The sequence below is a fragment of the Lepidochelys kempii genome, chromosome 5, assembly GCF_965140265.1.
Source record: "Lepidochelys kempii isolate rLepKem1 chromosome 5, rLepKem1.hap2, whole genome shotgun sequence".
In the NCBI taxonomy this organism is placed as follows: domain Eukaryota; kingdom Metazoa; phylum Chordata; order Testudines; family Cheloniidae; genus Lepidochelys; species Lepidochelys kempii.
Window position 1 is genome coordinate 21,779,796 of NC_133260.1, and position 19,278 is coordinate 21,799,073.

Here is a 19,278-nt window from a genome sequence, read left to right on the forward strand (position 1 = left end):
AGAGCATACAGCCTGGACTGTGTTTTTCTCATCTAAGCTCCACAGGGAATGATGTGTGTAACCCACCACTCAGACATCACCCACCAGTCAGACTTCACCCGTTTAGCGACCCCAGCCATGTGAAATAAACCCCCCCATACAGAATCTGGAGAAGGGGAGATGGAGCCCATGGTAGTGAATGATATCCCCTTTTCTGCATGGGAAGAGGGGACATTCGTGAATGGAGACGGAAGGAGAATGACCCAGACTCTGGTGTGGTAGTAGGCAGTTCAGGAGATGCAGAGGGTAAAAGTGCCACCTTTATAGCCCCCAATCCTGTTCCCTCCACAGACTGGACCAGTCCCTAGCATAAGTTAAAGCAACCCATGTCTGTCTTATGTCTAGCTGCCATGGCCCCAGCACTCATTTTCTTTTACCCCTGGACACTGCTCCCTGTACTACCCAGGGGTTTGCCCATACTGGAGAAATATGCCAGTTAAGCTGACACTGTAGCAGCTTTGTGTTGCTGGAAGATAGCCACCATAGCAGGCTTGCTGTCCCAAGTGTTGTGCGGTGGTAATCCAAAATTTGCTTCACGGTCAATACAGTGCATAATGCAAGCTCATAAATGACCATACAGAAATCTGTCCTAATGATTAGCTAGCTTTAAATATGAAACATCTTGACACTCAGTATAAAAGCCTCATTAGCTATTTCTACATATTAGTTACTTTTTAACATACATTGAAATCTATAGAGGGCTTATGAATTAGAAAATAGTTTAACAGATACTTATGTAATAACAGTCTCCTAATGAACTTTTAACACACTATTCAAAGATAGTAGATCTTAAAGATATATTTCCTGAAATAATTCCATGTTCTGTTTGTTTGGTTTGTTTTGTCTTTTAAAATACAGACATATCAAGTCGATTTGAAGCCAAATGGGTCAGAAATCATGGTAACAAATGAAAACAAAAGGGAATATATTGAGTACGTATATACTTTATTGTATTAATTTAAAAGTCTGTCTAACCGTAGTAGCATGCTTTTTGGAACTTAACCTGCTACGATATTCCAGTGTGCAGCATAAATTCTACAGACAACTGATCATTAAGTAGAAAAATCCTTTTTACTAACATGGTTTGTCTGAGTATTAGTGTTTTGCTGGTTTGGGTTTTATCATTTTTAATCACTGTAGAAAGTACAACCAAGACTAATCAACCCAATGCATGGAATGTATTAAAAGCCATCTTGATGTTTTGGGAGGTGGTACTTTCAATACTGGGTATCTATCCATTCTGGGTTTTGCCATTATTAATACTAATTAGCAAACAGTAAAGCTCTAATTAATGTATTAACAAGCACTCATAAACAAAACTCTTTTTACTTGCGTAGTATTTTATAAATGTTTTGTTCAACATTCTGGTCACAGTTCAGCAAGATGCATGAGAGTTAGGCACACGCTTAAGTAACATACTGAACTGGAACCTGTAAAAGGAATAGTTGCTACTTTTTTACTTTATATTGTTGGCAGGTTTCCAGTGTACTGACTGACTCTCCTGGGAAAACCATTAGAAATTCTCATTTCTCCTCTGTTTTTATTAATTCTTTTCTGTTGCTGCTGCTAACATCTAAAATATACCTACAAGCCTAATTGTTTTTACTTGATTGAAGACATGTCACTTTTCCTGACTGTTGTGTTTGCAGACGCACAAAACTAGGTGCTATAAACATTTATTTTCTCTTTCTTCTTAATAATGAGCAATAAAGAAAAGCTCTATTAGGGGGCTTATTCCTTCACCCACTTACTTCCCTGGTTCTTCTCGCATGAACAGAGAGCAACAATACCCAAAGTCCAAAGGTGCAAACAATTCGATGTTTATTGGGGTGAACTTCCAGCAAGCATAATTCCAGTTTCCTTCCTTAGTGTCCTCCTTCCCAGCTCTGACCCCACAGAGCCTTACCTGTGTCCCTGTTCCCATTTCCCCTTTTAGCAAAACATGATTCCAATTTCCCCACCCCCATTCCCTGTTCCCATTTCCCCCCCCCACACACACACACACTTCCGGACTGACTGCAGACTATGTAGTAAAACTTGAGTTCTGCTTAGCTCTACCTTAACCAATCATTTTACTGAAATTTAACTGGCCAATCCTAACATATTGTAACGTGATTATTTAACCAATTATATCCCACCACCTTAATTAGTTTACACCCAGCAAAATTAATTTCTACAGCAGACAGGAACAATCACAGAACCAGACAGAGATTATACTGACAAACAATAGGGAAATGGGGACTACAGTGATAGAACAACAAAGAAATGAGGATTTCACATCCCAGCTATTGATAAGTGAGTTCTTGCCAGACAGGATGCTATCAAACTAAGTTTCCTTTTTCATCTTCTAGGCACTTCCCTTTCTCTGGAGGTGATAGGCACTATCAGGACAGGACTGAATTCCTAACAGCCCAATAGCACCTTATTTCAATGTGACTAGTTTGGAATGTGAGGATCTGACCATTCGCTTCCCAGCTTATGGATGCCTCTGCTGCTTAGCCAAAGATCTTAGCTAAGCACAGGGCCTCAGACTGTCACAGTAAGAGAAGGACCTTACACCTGCAGACAGTGATTTTGATTCTTTCTTTTATACCTCTATAACTAGTGATAAGAATACACCTAAATTCTTAGAGTATAGGCCTTTACAGACAGGCCTGAATATCTATATCCTAACAAGCTCCTTGAAAATCTAGGGCTATGTTGTGAAAGTTTGCGCAAGTGAATTCTGCTTGCACCTAGGTATTTCCTGTGTTGACTCACATATTCAAGTTATTCTCAGAGATGCGGAATGGGTAGCTTTTACTTGTACACGTCCTCATTTCCTCGTTGTACTTTCATTATATGGAAATAAATAGCATATCTTAAAAAATCCTTTCATAAAATTCCACAGGGATTCCCGCCCCCACTCCTCCCAGTACATGGAAATAATTTGTATTCTCCATTACACTAACAATACTCAAGCTAATATGTATGAAAATATAAACTACACCTTTGTCTTCCTCACCTTCTCTACCCACCAAAAAATAAAACATACAAACCAATAGCTCCTCACAATCCTGATAACTAAAATGTACTTCTTATATGACCCCTATATTAATTATATGTTCACAATAATCAAGAGAGTGTGTTTGTGAATGTACGGAAGGAATGAGGAAGGAATTGGAATTCTAAAGTGTTATTCAAAAAGACACAAAATGTTAATGCAGAAGTGATTGAGTATTGGAAAAGAAGCGGCATAAATGTTTGAGTTTCAGTACACCTTGTTGGCAGTATAGATTGTTTAAATATAGTAGTGACTATTGTTTGCAGACTATTTAAATCATTTTACAGTCCTTCCTAGGAGAAATAAATAAAAAAAGAAACAAAAAACCCTTCCCAAAAACTGAATTCCTTGTTTTATCACAGGTGGATGTATCAGTGCTATTGTCTGTAGATATAATTTCTGTATAAATTCACTTAATCTGTAGAAAATTGTTAAAAGTTCCAAACTCTCATTCTTTTGGTCCTAAATCACACTCAGATGAATTCTGTTTTTAATGAATTGTTTGACTTTTCCTAAATAATCCATTAGTACATTGTATACCTTCTCTTGACCACTCATATAGTAAAATGCAGTAGTAATTTTTATAATGGTACGAAGGTAAGCAATCATAATAGTAATATAGATTTCAGTCACAAAACAAGTAGCTACAAAATTTCTAATGGAAATTCAGGCTGTAGGCAAAATTCAGAAGTTTTGCTTTTTAATTGAATTAGTGGAATGACTTACTATCCCAAATTCACTTTATATGTATAAAACATTCAAGCTAAGACTTTTAAAAATGGGTGCCTGAAGTTAGGCCCTTAAGTCCATATTTAAATATCTAAATGAGTCAGTAACTTAGACTGGCTTCACTGGGAACGCCTGGGTGTTTCCGTGCTTTGAAGGACCGACTATTTCTTTAGTTGCCTAAAAAATAAGGATAAATAAGTATCTTAGTCTACCTTGAGGGTCCCATTTTTTAAAAAACTTAGCATTTTCTAGGCTATTTCAATCAGAGACCAAGTTGTTTCACCATGTTCTGCTTAAAATAAATTTAATCTCCATAGGAAAAAAAAGATTAATTTAACTTCTGTACTTTTAGTGCAAACTTCCTAATGATGTGGAACAGTCATATCTAAAGATTTTTAAACATATATCCAAAGCCATTTAAATGTAAGCTGTTCATTGGGATTACTATTTTTTATACTCATCTGTGATTTTTTTTCACCACCTCATGTCTTCTCATGGAAATTTGAGCAGTTAATGAAGAGTTGCACATATTCATATGCTCAGTAGACATCCAAACTCAAGCATAAATTGGAGGCATTTTTCCCTTTGTTTGCTCTGTTTATTTTATATCAGTATTTGATGAATGATTACTGAAGCTATAAATGAGAAACTGAAAACATTAGAATAGTGAGATCTTTAAACATTCTGTTTATATCTTCTAATAAAAGTATTTCTGTTTATCTGCTGTAGCTTAGTCATCCAGTGGAGGTTTGTAAACAGAGTTCAGAAACAAATGAACGCTTTCTTGGAGGTAAGCTTCATTAGTTGTTTTCTGCCAAATAATCTTTTCAATTTATTGTGGTAGAGCAAGATTCATCTTTTTTGCATGGACTTGTCAGGCCTCAAAGTTATGGGTGGGAAATCTTGCAGGATCCCAAAATTCTACAGTGTTTAGAAAAAAATAGTAATATCCTGAAAATGCTTTTATGGCTCCTCTCCTGTAATATTCATTCTCTTTCAACTTAATTTTAAAGCCTTGAAAACCTTTTAAGTAACATGAACTTCTAACTGATGATCCTAACATCACCTTTCTATTGTGACCACCAACTATATTCCATTCTCAAAACCCTTCTTTTCCTCCCCAGCCAGCAGCGATTACTTCTGTGCCACACTGTCCTGCAATCATGGATCCTGGAACCCAGCGATCCACAGATTCTACCTTTAATTCTCCCTTGCGTGTTTCAAATTTCATTGCAGTTCTATCCATTGCTGCACATTTTTCAGGCTCTGGCTTCTAGAAAATTACAAGGGTTGCTACTGCAGAGCACCAAAGGCCAAGTGTCTGGCTTCAGTCAGTTCCTCCCTCCCATCAATTCACGAACAAGAATAATTTCATGCATAGTCTTACAGAAACCACATAGTGGTTTGGGTTTTAGAAGCTGACAGAAATTCTACTCACCATAGGCCTGTTGAACTGAAAAATCCTTGTCTGAAAAAACAAATAAATAAAATCTCCATGCCACAATATAATAATCACCATCTGGTATGGAAGTGTATGTTCATGTTAAGGAAGTTTGCTCTAAAATTAAGAAATGTCAGCCAAAAGAAAAACAGATATTATAAATCTATTTTTGAGACGACATTAGGTTTGTTTTGTTTTTCTTTCAGGGATTCACAGAACTCCTTCCTATAGACTTGATTAAAATTTTTGATGAAAATGAGTTGGAGGTTAGTATCTTTACATGACTTTGTTTTGTAGACAGTAAATCAGTACTGCACATTATTCTTAGAAATACTAGTTTCTGGAGTGAATGGTGTGTGAATGGATTTGAGGGAGCGGGTAGATTTTTCTCTCTAATTATTTGGTCTAGTGAATGTGTGTTTTAGATCATCATGACCTAGAGTTGAGAGAGGTGCTTCTCATTAAATTGGGGGGGACAAACAAACATATTTGTACAGATTGAGCTAGGTACTTAAGCATGTTCAGAACTTGCTGATTCAGCAACGGATGTGGTCCCTGTCCCACTGAGCGTACATACTAATTACATTCATCTTAGTGGAGCGCACAGGTCAACGTTCTTCAGGAACTCTACTAGAGATAGTGGAGCTTCCCTTTGTATTTGTATATGCACGGCCTAGCAGTTTAAAAGGAGACAGCGGAGGGAGGGACTAAGACTGTTTTGTGTAGCTATTGTGTTTTCCTTTGTGCACCATTTTCTATTAACATCTTAACAATTACATCCATACTTAGTTATTAATGTGTGGTCTTGGAGATGTTGATGTTAACGACTGGAGACAACACACAATCTACAAGAATGGTTACTGCCCAAATCATCCTGTCATCCAGTGGTACTGGAAGGTAATATTATTTACCCCACTCTTCTCATGATCCTTCTATTTCTGAGATGAATGCTGCACTGTATGATACAGTATGTTTTGGTGTGAAGTCTGTTTTTTTCTCCATGAAAACACCGAACAGTATCTTCTACACACACTGGATAATAACTACCATTCTTCTTTTGTTGGTTGCCACTTTACTGTTCAGACCCTTTTCCAGATCGTTAACGAATATGTTGAACTCTGTCAGAGTTTGCAGATTATACAAAATTATTCAAGATAGTTACGTCCAAAGCAGACTGCTTGTACTGTCACCCTGTTTAGCAGGCTACCAGGTCTGAGTGTGTGTGGTTTTTTGTTTTATCCTTTTTGTGCTTTGCCCTCTTCTACTGCTTGAAATTATTTCTTTCCAATATTGCTGTTTAAGCTCTCCACATATTTGTATACTGTCATTGTGTCTCCCAGTGATCATTAGCCTAGCTACACATACTTAGTTCTCTTAATATTTCCTTGATAATGAAAAGTAGAGTTGCATCATAGGCATGTAGAGAGGGGGTATTTACTCTTCCCCAGATTTGATGCCTCTGCACATACAACCCAAAGTAACTTTTCTTTTGTTTTTGATTTGTTTATCACATAGCAAGCTCGGCTCTAATTTGCTATCTGCTGCCACATCTGTTTCTTTCCATGCTGCTTTCTTTCAGCACTGATTCTTCCTCCCAATTTAAATCATCCTAAGGCTAGCCTTGTTGTAGCACACCCCTCCCCCCAAAAGCCCTTTGTATAGACATGAGTGTGACGGGTTTAGTCACAGAGACCCCCTTGGGACTGTCACCTGATGTGCTGGAATTACCTCTGAGTCCGTTTTCTTTGCCAGCTTTGCCTGCCTTGTCGAGCCAGACATGCTAGCCTGCAGCAACACAGACCCATGTCTGGTCCATACCCCAACGCTGCAGATTTTAACCAAAAACTGCTCAACAGGTCACCGATCTCCAGCACCCAGACACCCAGCTCCCAGTGGGATCCAAACCCCAAATAAATCCATTTTACTCTGTATAAAGCTTATACAGGGTAAACTCATAAATTGTTCGCCCTCTGTAACACTGATGGAGAGATATGCACAGCTATTTGTTCCCCCAGGTATTAATCGCTTACTCTGGGTTAATTAATAAACAAAAGTGATCAGTATATCAGTAAAGTATAAAGAGTAGGATTTAAGTGGTTTCAATTAATAACAGACCGAACAAAGTAAGTTACCAAGTTAAATAAAAGAAAACACGCAAGTCTAAGCCTAATACATTTAAGAAACTGAATACAGGTAAATCTCACCCTCAGGGATGTTCCAATAAGCTTCTTTCACAGATTAGACTCCTTCTTAACTAGGGGATTTCTCATGACTGGCAGCCCCCTTTGTTCTGTTCCACCCCCTTTTTATAGCTTTGGCACAAGGCAGGAATCCTTTGTCTCTCTGAATCCCCACCTCTGCTTCTAAATAGAAAAGCACCGGGTTTAAGATGGATTCCAGTACCCGGTGACATGGTCACATGTCCTGTGAGACCCAAAGCCTCCATTCTTTCGGCCTGACTCACAGGAACAAAGGAAGGCTTACAAGTAAACAGAGCCATTTACAACCAATTGTCCTGGTCAATGGGAGCCATCAAGATTCTAAACCACCATTAATGGCCCACCCCTTTGCATAATTACAATAGGACCTCAGAGTAATACTTCATATTTCTAGCTTCAGATACAAGAATGATACATTCATACAAATAGGATGCACAAACTTACTAGATCATAAGCTTTGGAATGATACCTTACAAGAGACCTTTTGCATAAAGCATATTCCAGTTACATTATATTTACACTTATAGACATATTTTCATAAAACATATGGAGTGCAATGACAATAAGCACTTCAATTTTACTGTTATCCTTTTGCGCATAATGTTTTAGGAGTGTCTCCTTTTTGACCTTCTCCCTCCGCTCTCCCAATCTCGTTTCCCTTTCACGTGTTGCTCTGGTGTTCGTAGCACCATAGGGAGCTAACCCACGATACTGGCTTGATTTTGCATCTTCAGCAGTTTACTCGGTCATTTTGATTCTCACAAATCTTATTCTTTGCCTCGTTCCTTAATTTTTCACTTCAAGATACACCTGTACTTGCTAAATATGGAGCTGTTTTGTCAGGAAGGCAGGAGTGTTAGCTTAAATAAATGTGAACACTTGGTTAGAACATAAAGCATGAAAAATAAATCTGGAGCTATATGTTTTGCTGGATAAGGACATTGAGATGTTTTTGCTGTCAGTAAAAGCGGTAGGCTCCAGATATATAAATGCCACCCTGATCTTTACATACATCCAGTGGCTAAAATAGCCATAATATACATGTGTATAACTGCCGCATCAAAACAATATCTTAGGGAATAATTTCGTGTAATAAATATAAAACTTCTCTGTGATCTGACTATATTGAATTTAGCACATCCAGTTAAGCAAATCTAATCAAATTATATAATAGAAAATAGTAGCAAGGAATTGCATTATGCAGTTTTAAGGAATCTCTGTCATTTGCTTTTCTGTGAATTCTGTTAGGAAGATTCATTTCACACACTTTGCTTGCTGCAGCTGTTTATATATGTCAGTTCTCCTTTAAGTGATTGTGCGGGTGCCTATGGTGGGATGTAATTGTGCACAATACATCTTGAAGAACAACCGTTATTGTACTACTCCCGGGGGAATTCTGCACCTCTGCGCAATGCAGAATTTTGCAGAAATTAATGTTGGGCACACAGAATTTCCTTTTTTCCCCATAGAATGGGCTGCGGAGATGTTGGGTGCCACTAGGGGCCGCTGGACCCGGCAGAGCCCAGCTTGCAAATGGAAGACATGGCTAGGTGGGAGGGGGAGGAAACTGGAGAGTTCCCAGCAGCTGCAGTTCCCAGCACGCTCTGAAGGAAGGAAGCGGCACACACGAAACTCCGTGCAAGCCCGAAACCCAGCATCAAGCTGTTTCTCTCTCTGGATCCCTGGGCGGGGGTCGGGGGGTAGGGTGTGAGTGCATGGGCCGGGGGGGGGGGCTCCAGCTCGGCTCTGGGGGAAAGAGGGGGGCAGAAAAGCAAGAACTAGGTTGTCGTAGGGGTTTAACTTTCTGCTCCTGGGGGAAATTTTGTGTGTGTCTCTGTACTGTTACATACATACTTACTGACAGGGTTAGGGTTAATTACCAAAATAATTGAAACTGGAGTGATTATTAGTGTTATTTTGACAAATAAAGTTTTCAGAATTTTAAAATATTGTGTGCAGAATTTTTAATTTTTTTGGTGCAGAATTCCCCCAGGAGTATTTTACAGGTAAGTAACTATTTTTACTGATAGTACCAAAAGGAAAATCAACTCATCCAAAATACTGAAATAAAGTGTATTACTCCCAACTGATGCCAAAGCAGTGGGCTGTTTTGGCCTTTATGACAGTTGAAAGAAGAGTCTCTTTATCTAAGATTAGAAAGGCTGGTATCACGCCAGTAAAAGAAAATACTGTAAGTATTTTGAAGTTATCTGTCTAGTTGTTGTGTTACAATACAAATTATGTTTTTAAAATCCTCCTGATGCCTGCACACACTGTTGTATCGTGCCTGCTGACTCTCTCTCTTTGTTATTAGGCTGTCTTACTGATGGATGCTGAAAAGCGTATCCGGTTATTGCAGTTTGTTACTGGGACATCACGAGTGCCTATGAATGGATTTGCTGAACTTTATGGTGAGTTAAAAATTGAAGGTACTTAAAGATGTTTAGCACTAAAATCTTTTTATTGTTGCTCTTTGAAATGGTTGGACCAATTCTGAGTAGGATAGTGTGCCAACAAGAGAACCTGTGCACGATAGGGGTATTACAAGATGGAAGTTTTCACTCCAATGTCAATTGAATTGCTCCTTCCCAACCCAAAAAAACCTATGGAGGCTTTATGACAGCAGCTGTGGAGGGCATGTTCTTGCTCTCTGCAAGAATAACCTTGATAGGGTAAAGAGTCTGTGTATGTGGCTGCTGCTGTGCAGATTGGAAGCCCACAAGTACATCACGTTTGCAGTCTTAATGTGTACTTATTTTGTGGCATTATATACATTGCACCTGAAATTAACTGTATGGAATAATGAGTAGACAGTATCTATAAATATAGGGTCAGACACTTAGCTTCTTTAACTTAGACTTCACTGACGTGAAAGTACACCAATTATACAAGCCGAGGATTTAGCCTATAATTTTGCAAACATTTAATTTTGAGTTTATAGCATTTAAGTAAAAAGAAAAGGAGTACGTGTGGCACCTTAGAGGCTAACAAATTTATTTGAGCATGAGCTTTCGCGAGCTACAGCTCCTATGAAGTGAGCTGTAGCTCACAAAAGCTTATGCTCAAATAAATTTGTTAGTCTCTAAGGTGCCACACGTACTCCTTTTCTTTTTGCGAATACAGACTAACACGACTGCTACTCTGAAACCTAGCATTTAAGTATTCTACCTAAAATCCAGTGCTTAAACTATACTTGTGGGGTTTTTTTACTCCTTGTCCAGGTTCAAATGGTCCTCAGCTGTTTACAATAGAGCAATGGGGAAGTCCTGAAAAATTGCCCAGAGCTCACACATGGTGAGTAATGAAAACATAAAATTAAGGAGTTTATGGATTGTTACACTGCCAAGAAAGGATGGATCTGGTGACCAAATTTGACAGGAATATACTCTATCTCAAGATCATGTCTTTGTCCTATAGAGACGGTTTTCTATAAAATGGGATAATCTCCAACCTTGTGCATTCACTGCCACAGTTCTAAACATTCAAGAAGTTTAGAATTATCTGCTCTCAAACTGCAGCCAGCATGAAACCGACAAAATTCCAGGAACTAGCCAGCTCAACTTCGGTCTGTTCTAACTGCTTGTCTTAGTTTCCAAAAGGTTCTTTGTTTAATCCTGTCCTTCAACACATTAAAAGCTGATCTATGTTAGAAAACTAATAGGTGCAAACCCGTAATGTAGATGCACTTAAGCCACTTTAAATCTTATATACTTTTATTTGGGTAAAGAATTTCTGTTCTGTATGACGGTGATCCAGTTGTCCCTTGAAGTTGGGAGACATTTCTCTTGAGCTATAGCTGATCTGTTTTAATGTATTTGTTGCACAGAAAGGATTCTACTTGAAAGCCTTTTCACCTTATTTCAAGCAATTGCTACTCCTATACAGAAGCTGTTAATTTTCTATCAAATTTGAAGGCACCCATTAGTCTGCAAATTGTCTTAAGCACTTGGCAATTAAACAAGTATGCTAATGAGATGGAACTGTTGTCTATAACCATTTTAATCCCTTCTGCTAGAAGACTTTTTTGTGTCTCAAATGTTATTTACCTTTTTCAAATGGATAAGGGCTTAATCTTGCAAGGTACAGAGTAGTGGGACTTGATCCACCACATCACTTAAAGCACGTGACTTAAGTGCTTTGCTGTATCGGGGTCAGAGCACTTGTCACCTTTGATGATCAAGCCCCAAGTCCCACATTTTTGCCATATCAGTATTATGCTGGGTGAATCTTCTACCTGGATCGCTTTCCCTCTCACCATAAAAATACTAGTTTTAAATTAATATGAAAACACTTGTAGGTGTTGGCATCCTAAAGTTTGCTATGTCACTTGATAGAAATGATGAGCTTTGAACAATACAGAATAGTGCATGGGGCTCTGTTTACTTTGAAAGGTAGATTGTACAGAGAGGGGGACAGTGCTTCTGAGTGGCACAAGGAAAGGAACAAAAGTGCCTTGCATTAGAAGTACATTACTATTCTGTCCCTTGTTTCGTATGTATTACAGAATTATTACCCCTTCCTCTTTCTGTCTGAGAAACTAATGAATGGAAACAAATATGTGAGGTGGGAAAGAGGGACTGGCAACAGTACAAATAGAGGGCTGATATCTTTTTCTTTCGGTGCTAGGATCTACTTCAGAAATCTCTTGTTCCCCTCTTCCCTCTCTCCCCCAACCACTACTACTTTTGCAGGCAGCTTTTACTCTCATCACCACATGCCGGGATTCAGTTTCAGTGAATTACTTTTATTCTCTTTCTTGAAAAGTGGATAGAAGGAGTTCTGTGAAAATCTGTGAGCCAACAAAGCACAACCACAGAAAACCACACTGTGAACAGGAGCAGCTGGTTCCAAAAGGCTCCATATGCCCCTGCCTTGTCAGACGATTCACTGAAAAGCGGACGCCCCAGCCCAGTTGACTTAATTTAAGTTAGCCAGACACATACATAAAACTCAGATGACAGGAACTGAGAATCTGTGAAGCAAAAAAAGAACCAAAAGATTAATTATTGTGAATGCTTTCCATGTATGGAAGCCCTATAAAATAAATGGGGTTTAAATTCTTTGGTGTTCTATAGAAAATAAATCTTACAGCATTTAATAGTAATCACCTTTCCATAGGTTTTTGAACCATCCTACAGAATTTTATAGCAGGAGGCTGCACTTACTTACAGAACAATTTCTGTTATCTATTAAATTATCAAAGATGTTTTCAAAGAGCCTTTGGTTTTGGTTTTGGTTGCTGTTCTCACTCCCCTGGAGGGAAAATGAGCATCTGACCTTTAAATTCAGTGTATCTCTGCTGAGTCTTTGGAACTGATGAGGCCTCCAAATTATATGACCTCCAGATACTTTTGTTTTACTTTAAGTTGATTATCAAATGATATTTTTTTCCCCTTCAATTTCAGCTTTAATCGCCTTGACTTACCTCCGTATGAATCTTTTGAAGATTTACGAGAGAAGCTTCTTATGGCAGTTGAAAATGCTCAAGGATTTGAAGGAGTGGATTAAAACAGCAATTTTTTTTTTTCCATCGAGCAAGTTCTGCTTGAACTGTTGAATTTGCCTAATGGACATTAACAAGTGACAATGGCAGAACAGTTGCACAATGTTGGTTCATGGAGCAAACTCTTCTACAGTGCCGTTGCCTAAATTCAGAAATTTGAACTACAATCTGTGGATAACATTTCTGATATTTCCACAGTAAATCACCAACTGGTTGACACGTACTCTAATTTCAGCAGGACTTGTTCTATTTATGTTGTGCCTCTGTAGGCAAAGCCCTTAATAAATATTTTACATACTTTCTAATGACAATGAATGGAATTAATCACTTTACAGGTATAGTATTACAACTCATGTTTACTTTTTAAATGATTTAGACATTTTCAGATTTTATTTCATCACAATTAAAAATGTCATCTACTTGGAAAAATGAGCATTTCTTATCTTAATTTCATACCAGACTTGATGCCAGTGGCATTTTTACTTTCAAAATGCATTTTGAGCCTTGTGTCCCCAACCTATTAGAAAAGCTGGAGTAAATGATGTGAGAAATTTTCTGCAGATGGAATATATTAATGGCAAATGTAAAAGCTTTTCATTGAGCACATTAATATGTTCTGTACCCAAAAGAAAAAGTATAGATTGGATGTTACATTTTTGTATAAATCAATAGAATAGTTACAAGCTGAGAGAGGATCATAACATAGCATGCCAAATCTCATGGTCAATAAAGAAATCACCTCATTATTCCTTGGTAATATTTATGTGTACTATAAAACATTTTGGGATAGGGTTGGCATTATCAATATAGGAAAAAATGCTTAATCCTGTCATTAACTTTGTACAGTGATTCTTTTACTATTCTTTCCTCTTTACTATTTGCAATGGAGGCATTTTGAATGAAATTTGGCACTGCTTGATTTGGAACTGTGGAAACCAGATCTGTTTTGTCTCCTATTTGTATGCATTTGCGAATATTACCTAAATAACAAGGGTTTTTTTTGTTTCTAACTGCACCAACTCTAAAGGCACTTTATGTAACACATGGAGGTCATATCTGTTTTTTATCATAAACATTAATGTGATTATATTCCTTCTCACTGCACATGTCTTTCGGGTGCAATATCTATCAATTGTGAATTTGGCTGCTGCTGCTGTATAAAAACCAGATGTAGAGCTGGGCCTGCAGACATGTTCTCACCTATTGTTTTTGTGATTTTTTTTATTCAATCACAAAGATTTATTTAATATATACGGTTATCTAATCAATTTTGTTACCTATGACATGTTGCATGCTTAAACTATAATGCCTGAGTTGTATCTGTTGTGTGATAGATTAAAGGCAAAAGAGAAGACTTGCATTTGATCGACTGAAGTTAAATGGTTAACATAGCAGTAGGGTAGGTTTGAGGGTATGCATTCAGCAATTTGATTATGTTCAGCTTTGTGAGCTTTTGTCCACCTACATAACACACTTTGTTGTTTTTTCTAAGAACCCGACTAACACTTATTCACAAGCAAGATTACAGGGTGCAAAAATAATTGAAACAATTTCACCCCTTATTGCCAAGAACTGAGCTTTTTTTATTTTATTTTATTATTATTATTTTTAGCACATGCAATCCGCTGCCAGCAATGCGTGTGGCAGCAGTTGCAGGCAGGGAGTGTAATAAGTATTAACTCTAGCCATGAGAGCTAATTTAGCAAAACTCATCAAAGCTAATAACATTCAACAAATGCTAATTTGTCAAACTTTGCCTGGCTTGGGATGCAGCCTCAGTTTGCTCACAAAAGTTTGAAGAGTCAATAGGTGCATGAAGAAGTTTTGAACCTTCTAATTTGAATGTAGATTAAGGTTAATTCCCTTTCTATATTAATTTTATTTTCAGACATTCCTTTTTTCCATCTGGTGAGCTGAAAACATAGACATGAGAATGAAGTGGGCTGGATATGACTAGATGTAAAACACTATATTGATAGCCTCTTAACGCTTTTAGTGAGTTGGATCTGATCTTTCTAATGTATATCTACATGCCAAACTTCTGTAGCTAGAACATGGAATTGCCTTTAAAAATCTGTCATATTCCATGGTCAGTTTTCTTTTTAAAAACAATGTCTTAATTGGAAGAGTTTTTGTATGTTTGGAGGTAACGTTTTGCTTCAGTGCCATGTAACAGAACCTTATTTCAAGGACTCCTATGAGTTTTTGCTTTAGACTTGAAATATAAACTAACGCTTATGTAATAAGGGATAATGTAGTCAAGCAGTTAGGCTGGGGGAACTGGGAGTCAGGAGATTTGAGTTAAATTCCCAACTCTGCCATCACTCTCACTGTTACTCCTTGGTTGAGTCATTTAAATTCTGTGCCTGTTTCCCCATCTGCAAAATGGGCTTCAGATCTGTGTGTAAAGATGAAAGGCTCTATATAACTGCAAAAGATGGAATAATGGAGCATAACACTTTAAGATCAGGCTTTTAGAAAATTAGGCTAACGTCTTTTCAGATCCACTTACACATAAACTAAGAATAGAAACTCCAAAAGACTTCAGTATACATTACTGTATTGAGGTAAATCCCTGTTATTAAGGAGAAAATTTGTATTTTTAATCACTGAAAATACTCATTGTTGGAAAATAAGTACAAGAAATGTTTCTCAAAAAATATCCCCCAGCCCCTTAGAGTCCAGAGAACTTAAACCTTACTGTAGAAGTGAGTCTGTCCCTTTTTGTCAGCGTCTCTAAGAGACCCTGGTATTCCAGCAAGTAATCCTGGCTATTACCAAGGTAAATTTATAATGTGAAAAGTGAATTGTTCAGTCTAACCCCTTTATTGCACAAAGGGGTTAGACTGAACAATTCATGTTATGTGTTGCATATTATAAGTTCTTTTTCGTTTGCTCTAGCTAACAGGCGGTTCCTGAGCAGCACAATCCTTGGCCTTGTCTACCCTTGGATTTTAGCCACCACTGAAGCTGTGTTGATGTAGCTGCACTGGTGCAAACCTCTAGTGTAAATGCACTGTACTAGTGCAAAGTAGATGTTGCACTAAGGTAACTTACCTTAGTGGCTAAAAACCTTACTGTAGAAATGCCCCTTGTGTCAGCCAAAAGGCTGTTACCACTTGTGGAATCTGTTCTTTAAACCCGAGAATTGTCTTCAGTTTTGCAAATGACTTGTGTGAGGTCCAGGTACCTAGTGTGTACTTCAGCAAAACCGCATCTGTAAGGGAGTTTGATTCTATTCTACAGATTACTTTGTAACTAAGAACTGTATATGTTGAAGCTGTTTTTGCATTGACTGTTATGATATGAAGTTGATTTCTTGGAGTTTCTGTTCTAATACACCGAACCTCTTAGAAGTTCTTCTGGAATTCCTGACATTGTATTTGAAGGACTCTTTCAAGGGAAAGGTGGCTAAATGTCTCTTATTTATTAAACCTTAATTAATGAGGAGATTGCTCCATTTGGATTTGTGCTCTAACTTGGTGCCTTTCTTTAATATTCAAATACTGTATTCACATTCATTGACCCGGATTATGTATGAATAGTTCACCCCCTTAATCATAAAACAGATACTTTTGTAGAATTTGTATTTTTTTAAAAGATTCTATCTGGCCAAATTATTGTAATTTCTTGCTCACATCAAGTCTTTTATATCTCTGGCTCTCTTGTAAGGCAGGTCAGTTACATACCATAATTCCAGCATTTATTCCTAGTTGATAGAAACTCATTATGACTGGACCTAATGTCTTCCTGAAAATTTATCTTCCTTTTGTCTTCCCACTGAAGTTAACCCCCCCAAAAAAGGGGGGGGGCGAATTTGTTATTTCATTCTATTTTATTATTAAATTTCTCATCCTAGAGGAGACATCCCTATCTCTGAACTTCTCATGCAGGGAGGGCAAGCTGCGTGCTCTCTTGTAATATTTTCTGACAAACCAGCAGAGGATGCTGCTCTACAGACTAACCAAGTATCTCACCCCCCCCCTTAATCTCCACTACCCCAAAAGAAATTCACTACCTCTGTTATGTGATTAGCTTTTACTGACTGGTGATCAAGACTGCGGAGTTCAGTATCATAGTTGCAAATCTCACTTCTGAGATACAGAATCTGTTCATATACTTTGAGTGAAACCGTGGCCTTGATGAAGTCAATAGCAAAACTCCTAGTGACTTCAGTGGGGCCTGGATTTTGCCCTTTGTGTTCTGGAATTTATAACCGGGAGGGATAAGTGACACATTTGGACCACTTTTTCAGATATATGTACAGTATACCCAACTATATACAAAACTGAATTTTTAATATGTAAGATGAAAAAGGAAAAAACCCTTTTAATTAGCAGAGTGGACGTTTTACAAGCATGAGGGTGTTTTTAATAGCAAAAGTCTTTTCTTTTGCTTGTATGGAATTTTGAAAAAGACCTCTCTTCCAACATCTGTTAGACGTTGCACTAAAAAGCAATGCATGTTTGAAATGCATGGGGAAATTGTTTTGATAAAACTGGAATCTAACCCATATTAATGTTACATATCCCTCAGGTCTGTCATACTGCACACATAACCTTACATTCATATCACATGACCACCACCACAAACCATATTTAATCACATGCCTCTATACTTCTAAGCCATCTGGATTTTCCTACATTGCTCTTTCATTTAGAATGTCATGTTTTCCTCTTTCAGTTAACGTCAGTGTAGCTTTTGTTCTTTTTTACCACTATATATACACATATATAAACACAGCGTGTACCCACATACAGCAGTACATATATGTAATGCATTTTTATACTTTAATCAATTCTGTGTTCAGGATTGGCTTCTAAAGAGGACTGTGAGCAGTTTGTCTCCAATGCAGCTTTAGCAAAGCCATGCCATAGTGAATACATTATGATTCTCAGAACCCAAATAAAACCACTAGAAGGTGATTTTGCTATGCTCTGTGTTTGTGAACTTATGCCCTTTATTCAAATTTAAACCTGAAATGACTACTTCCAAAGGTGAAAAATAGTTTCAAACATTCCAGATGAAATTCACGATCTTTCGTAACTTTTTATTGTAAAACCGCCTGAGAATATGAGGCTATTTAAAATTATATTAAACTACATTAAAATTGATGTAAAAAAACAAACAAACTGAAAACTACTACTTATAAATAATGCTCATTTTCACAATCAAAATAGCTTTAAAGTATGGTTGGATTTGATACACAGTGGAAAATGTTTTTTGTTTTTGTTTAAGGACAAAATCATTTTTTCCATTTATTTTCTTAAGAGAAGTGAAGGAAATTGTAGTTTGTTTCCTGACAGCAAAAGATCAATGTAACAAAATGAGATTGTTGTAATGAAATGACGCAACTTGTTAAATATTTAATAAAGAATTATGGAAGCTGGAACATTTTATACTTCAAATACATGGTCTGTCTAATTGAAAGTTTGTTGTATTGTGTTAAAAGGGTTGTAACTTCCAGCAAAGTTCGGGGGAGACGCAGGGCAGTAAACAATGGTAATCAGAGCATCTATGTACAATTTATCTGAAGCATTACTACCATCCAGGTACTGCATCTCTTTTCTTGATAATTACTACTTGACAGTTGTTGACTTGCACAATTAACGCATGGTTAGTATGCACACAATATACTGTTTAATACCATGGCATTCCTTCAAAAGAATGTGTTAAATACGGAACCTCCTTCCCCACACACACATCTCCCTACCCCAACTCATGCACCAGTGTTAAGCTGTTTTTAATAGCAAAAAGTAACTTTTGTTAAAATTATTTCAGCAGATGCAAGAAGTGAGCCCTTTTGTTTTTATATTGTTCAACTTTTTCTGCAGTTACTTCCAAGCTTTATTTTGTGATTCAACATACCTACAACACGTATATAGTTTTAATCCTGCATCAGTGAACAATCTTTACAGATCTTCCCACTGTAACTATTCAAATGTAGGTTTTGAACAAGAACACAAAAATATAAACATTAAATGCAATTAAGTATGCTGCTTTTATCTCATGCATATACTATCAAGTTCCTAAACATCTATAAAAGGAAACTTCCTACATGCACTTTAAATAGAGCATGCTAATTTATCTTAGAACATGGATTAAAAAGAGAGATGTCTTAATTTAACAACCAAGCCTATATTACTGCTATATAGCTCATCCTCTTTTGTACCATGTGTTTCAGTGCCACAATTCAAACTCAAAATACAGCAGTACTAAGTAACTAAATTCTTGGCCACTAACCGTAACATAGATGATGTGCATTACAGTCGCCAAACAGGAGAGGCAGGAAGTTTGGGCAAGG

The 19,278-nt window shown here is 37.4% G+C and overlaps 1 protein-coding gene across 12 annotated transcripts in view; it reads left to right on the forward strand.

Annotated features, from left to right (window-relative positions):
- NEDD4L (NEDD4 like E3 ubiquitin protein ligase) overlaps positions 1-18,447 on the forward strand; it is a 371,293-nt gene extending 352,846 nt beyond the window's left edge. For all 12 annotated transcript variants that reach the window (XM_073343628.1, XM_073343622.1, XM_073343624.1 and 9 more), the window contains 7 exons: positions 898-971; positions 4,541-4,601; positions 5,459-5,518; positions 6,042-6,149; positions 9,786-9,882; positions 10,693-10,765; positions 12,877-18,447. In XM_073343628.1, coding sequence (XP_073199729.1) covers positions 898-971; positions 4,541-4,601; positions 5,459-5,518; positions 6,042-6,149; positions 9,786-9,882; positions 10,693-10,765; positions 12,877-12,979 — 576 coding nt within the window. In that variant the 3' untranslated portion in view covers positions 12,980-18,447. The remainder of the gene's footprint in view (positions 1-897; positions 972-4,540; positions 4,602-5,458; positions 5,519-6,041; positions 6,150-9,785; positions 9,883-10,692; positions 10,766-12,876) is intronic.
- The last annotated feature ends 831 nt before the right edge of the window (positions 18,448-19,278 follow it).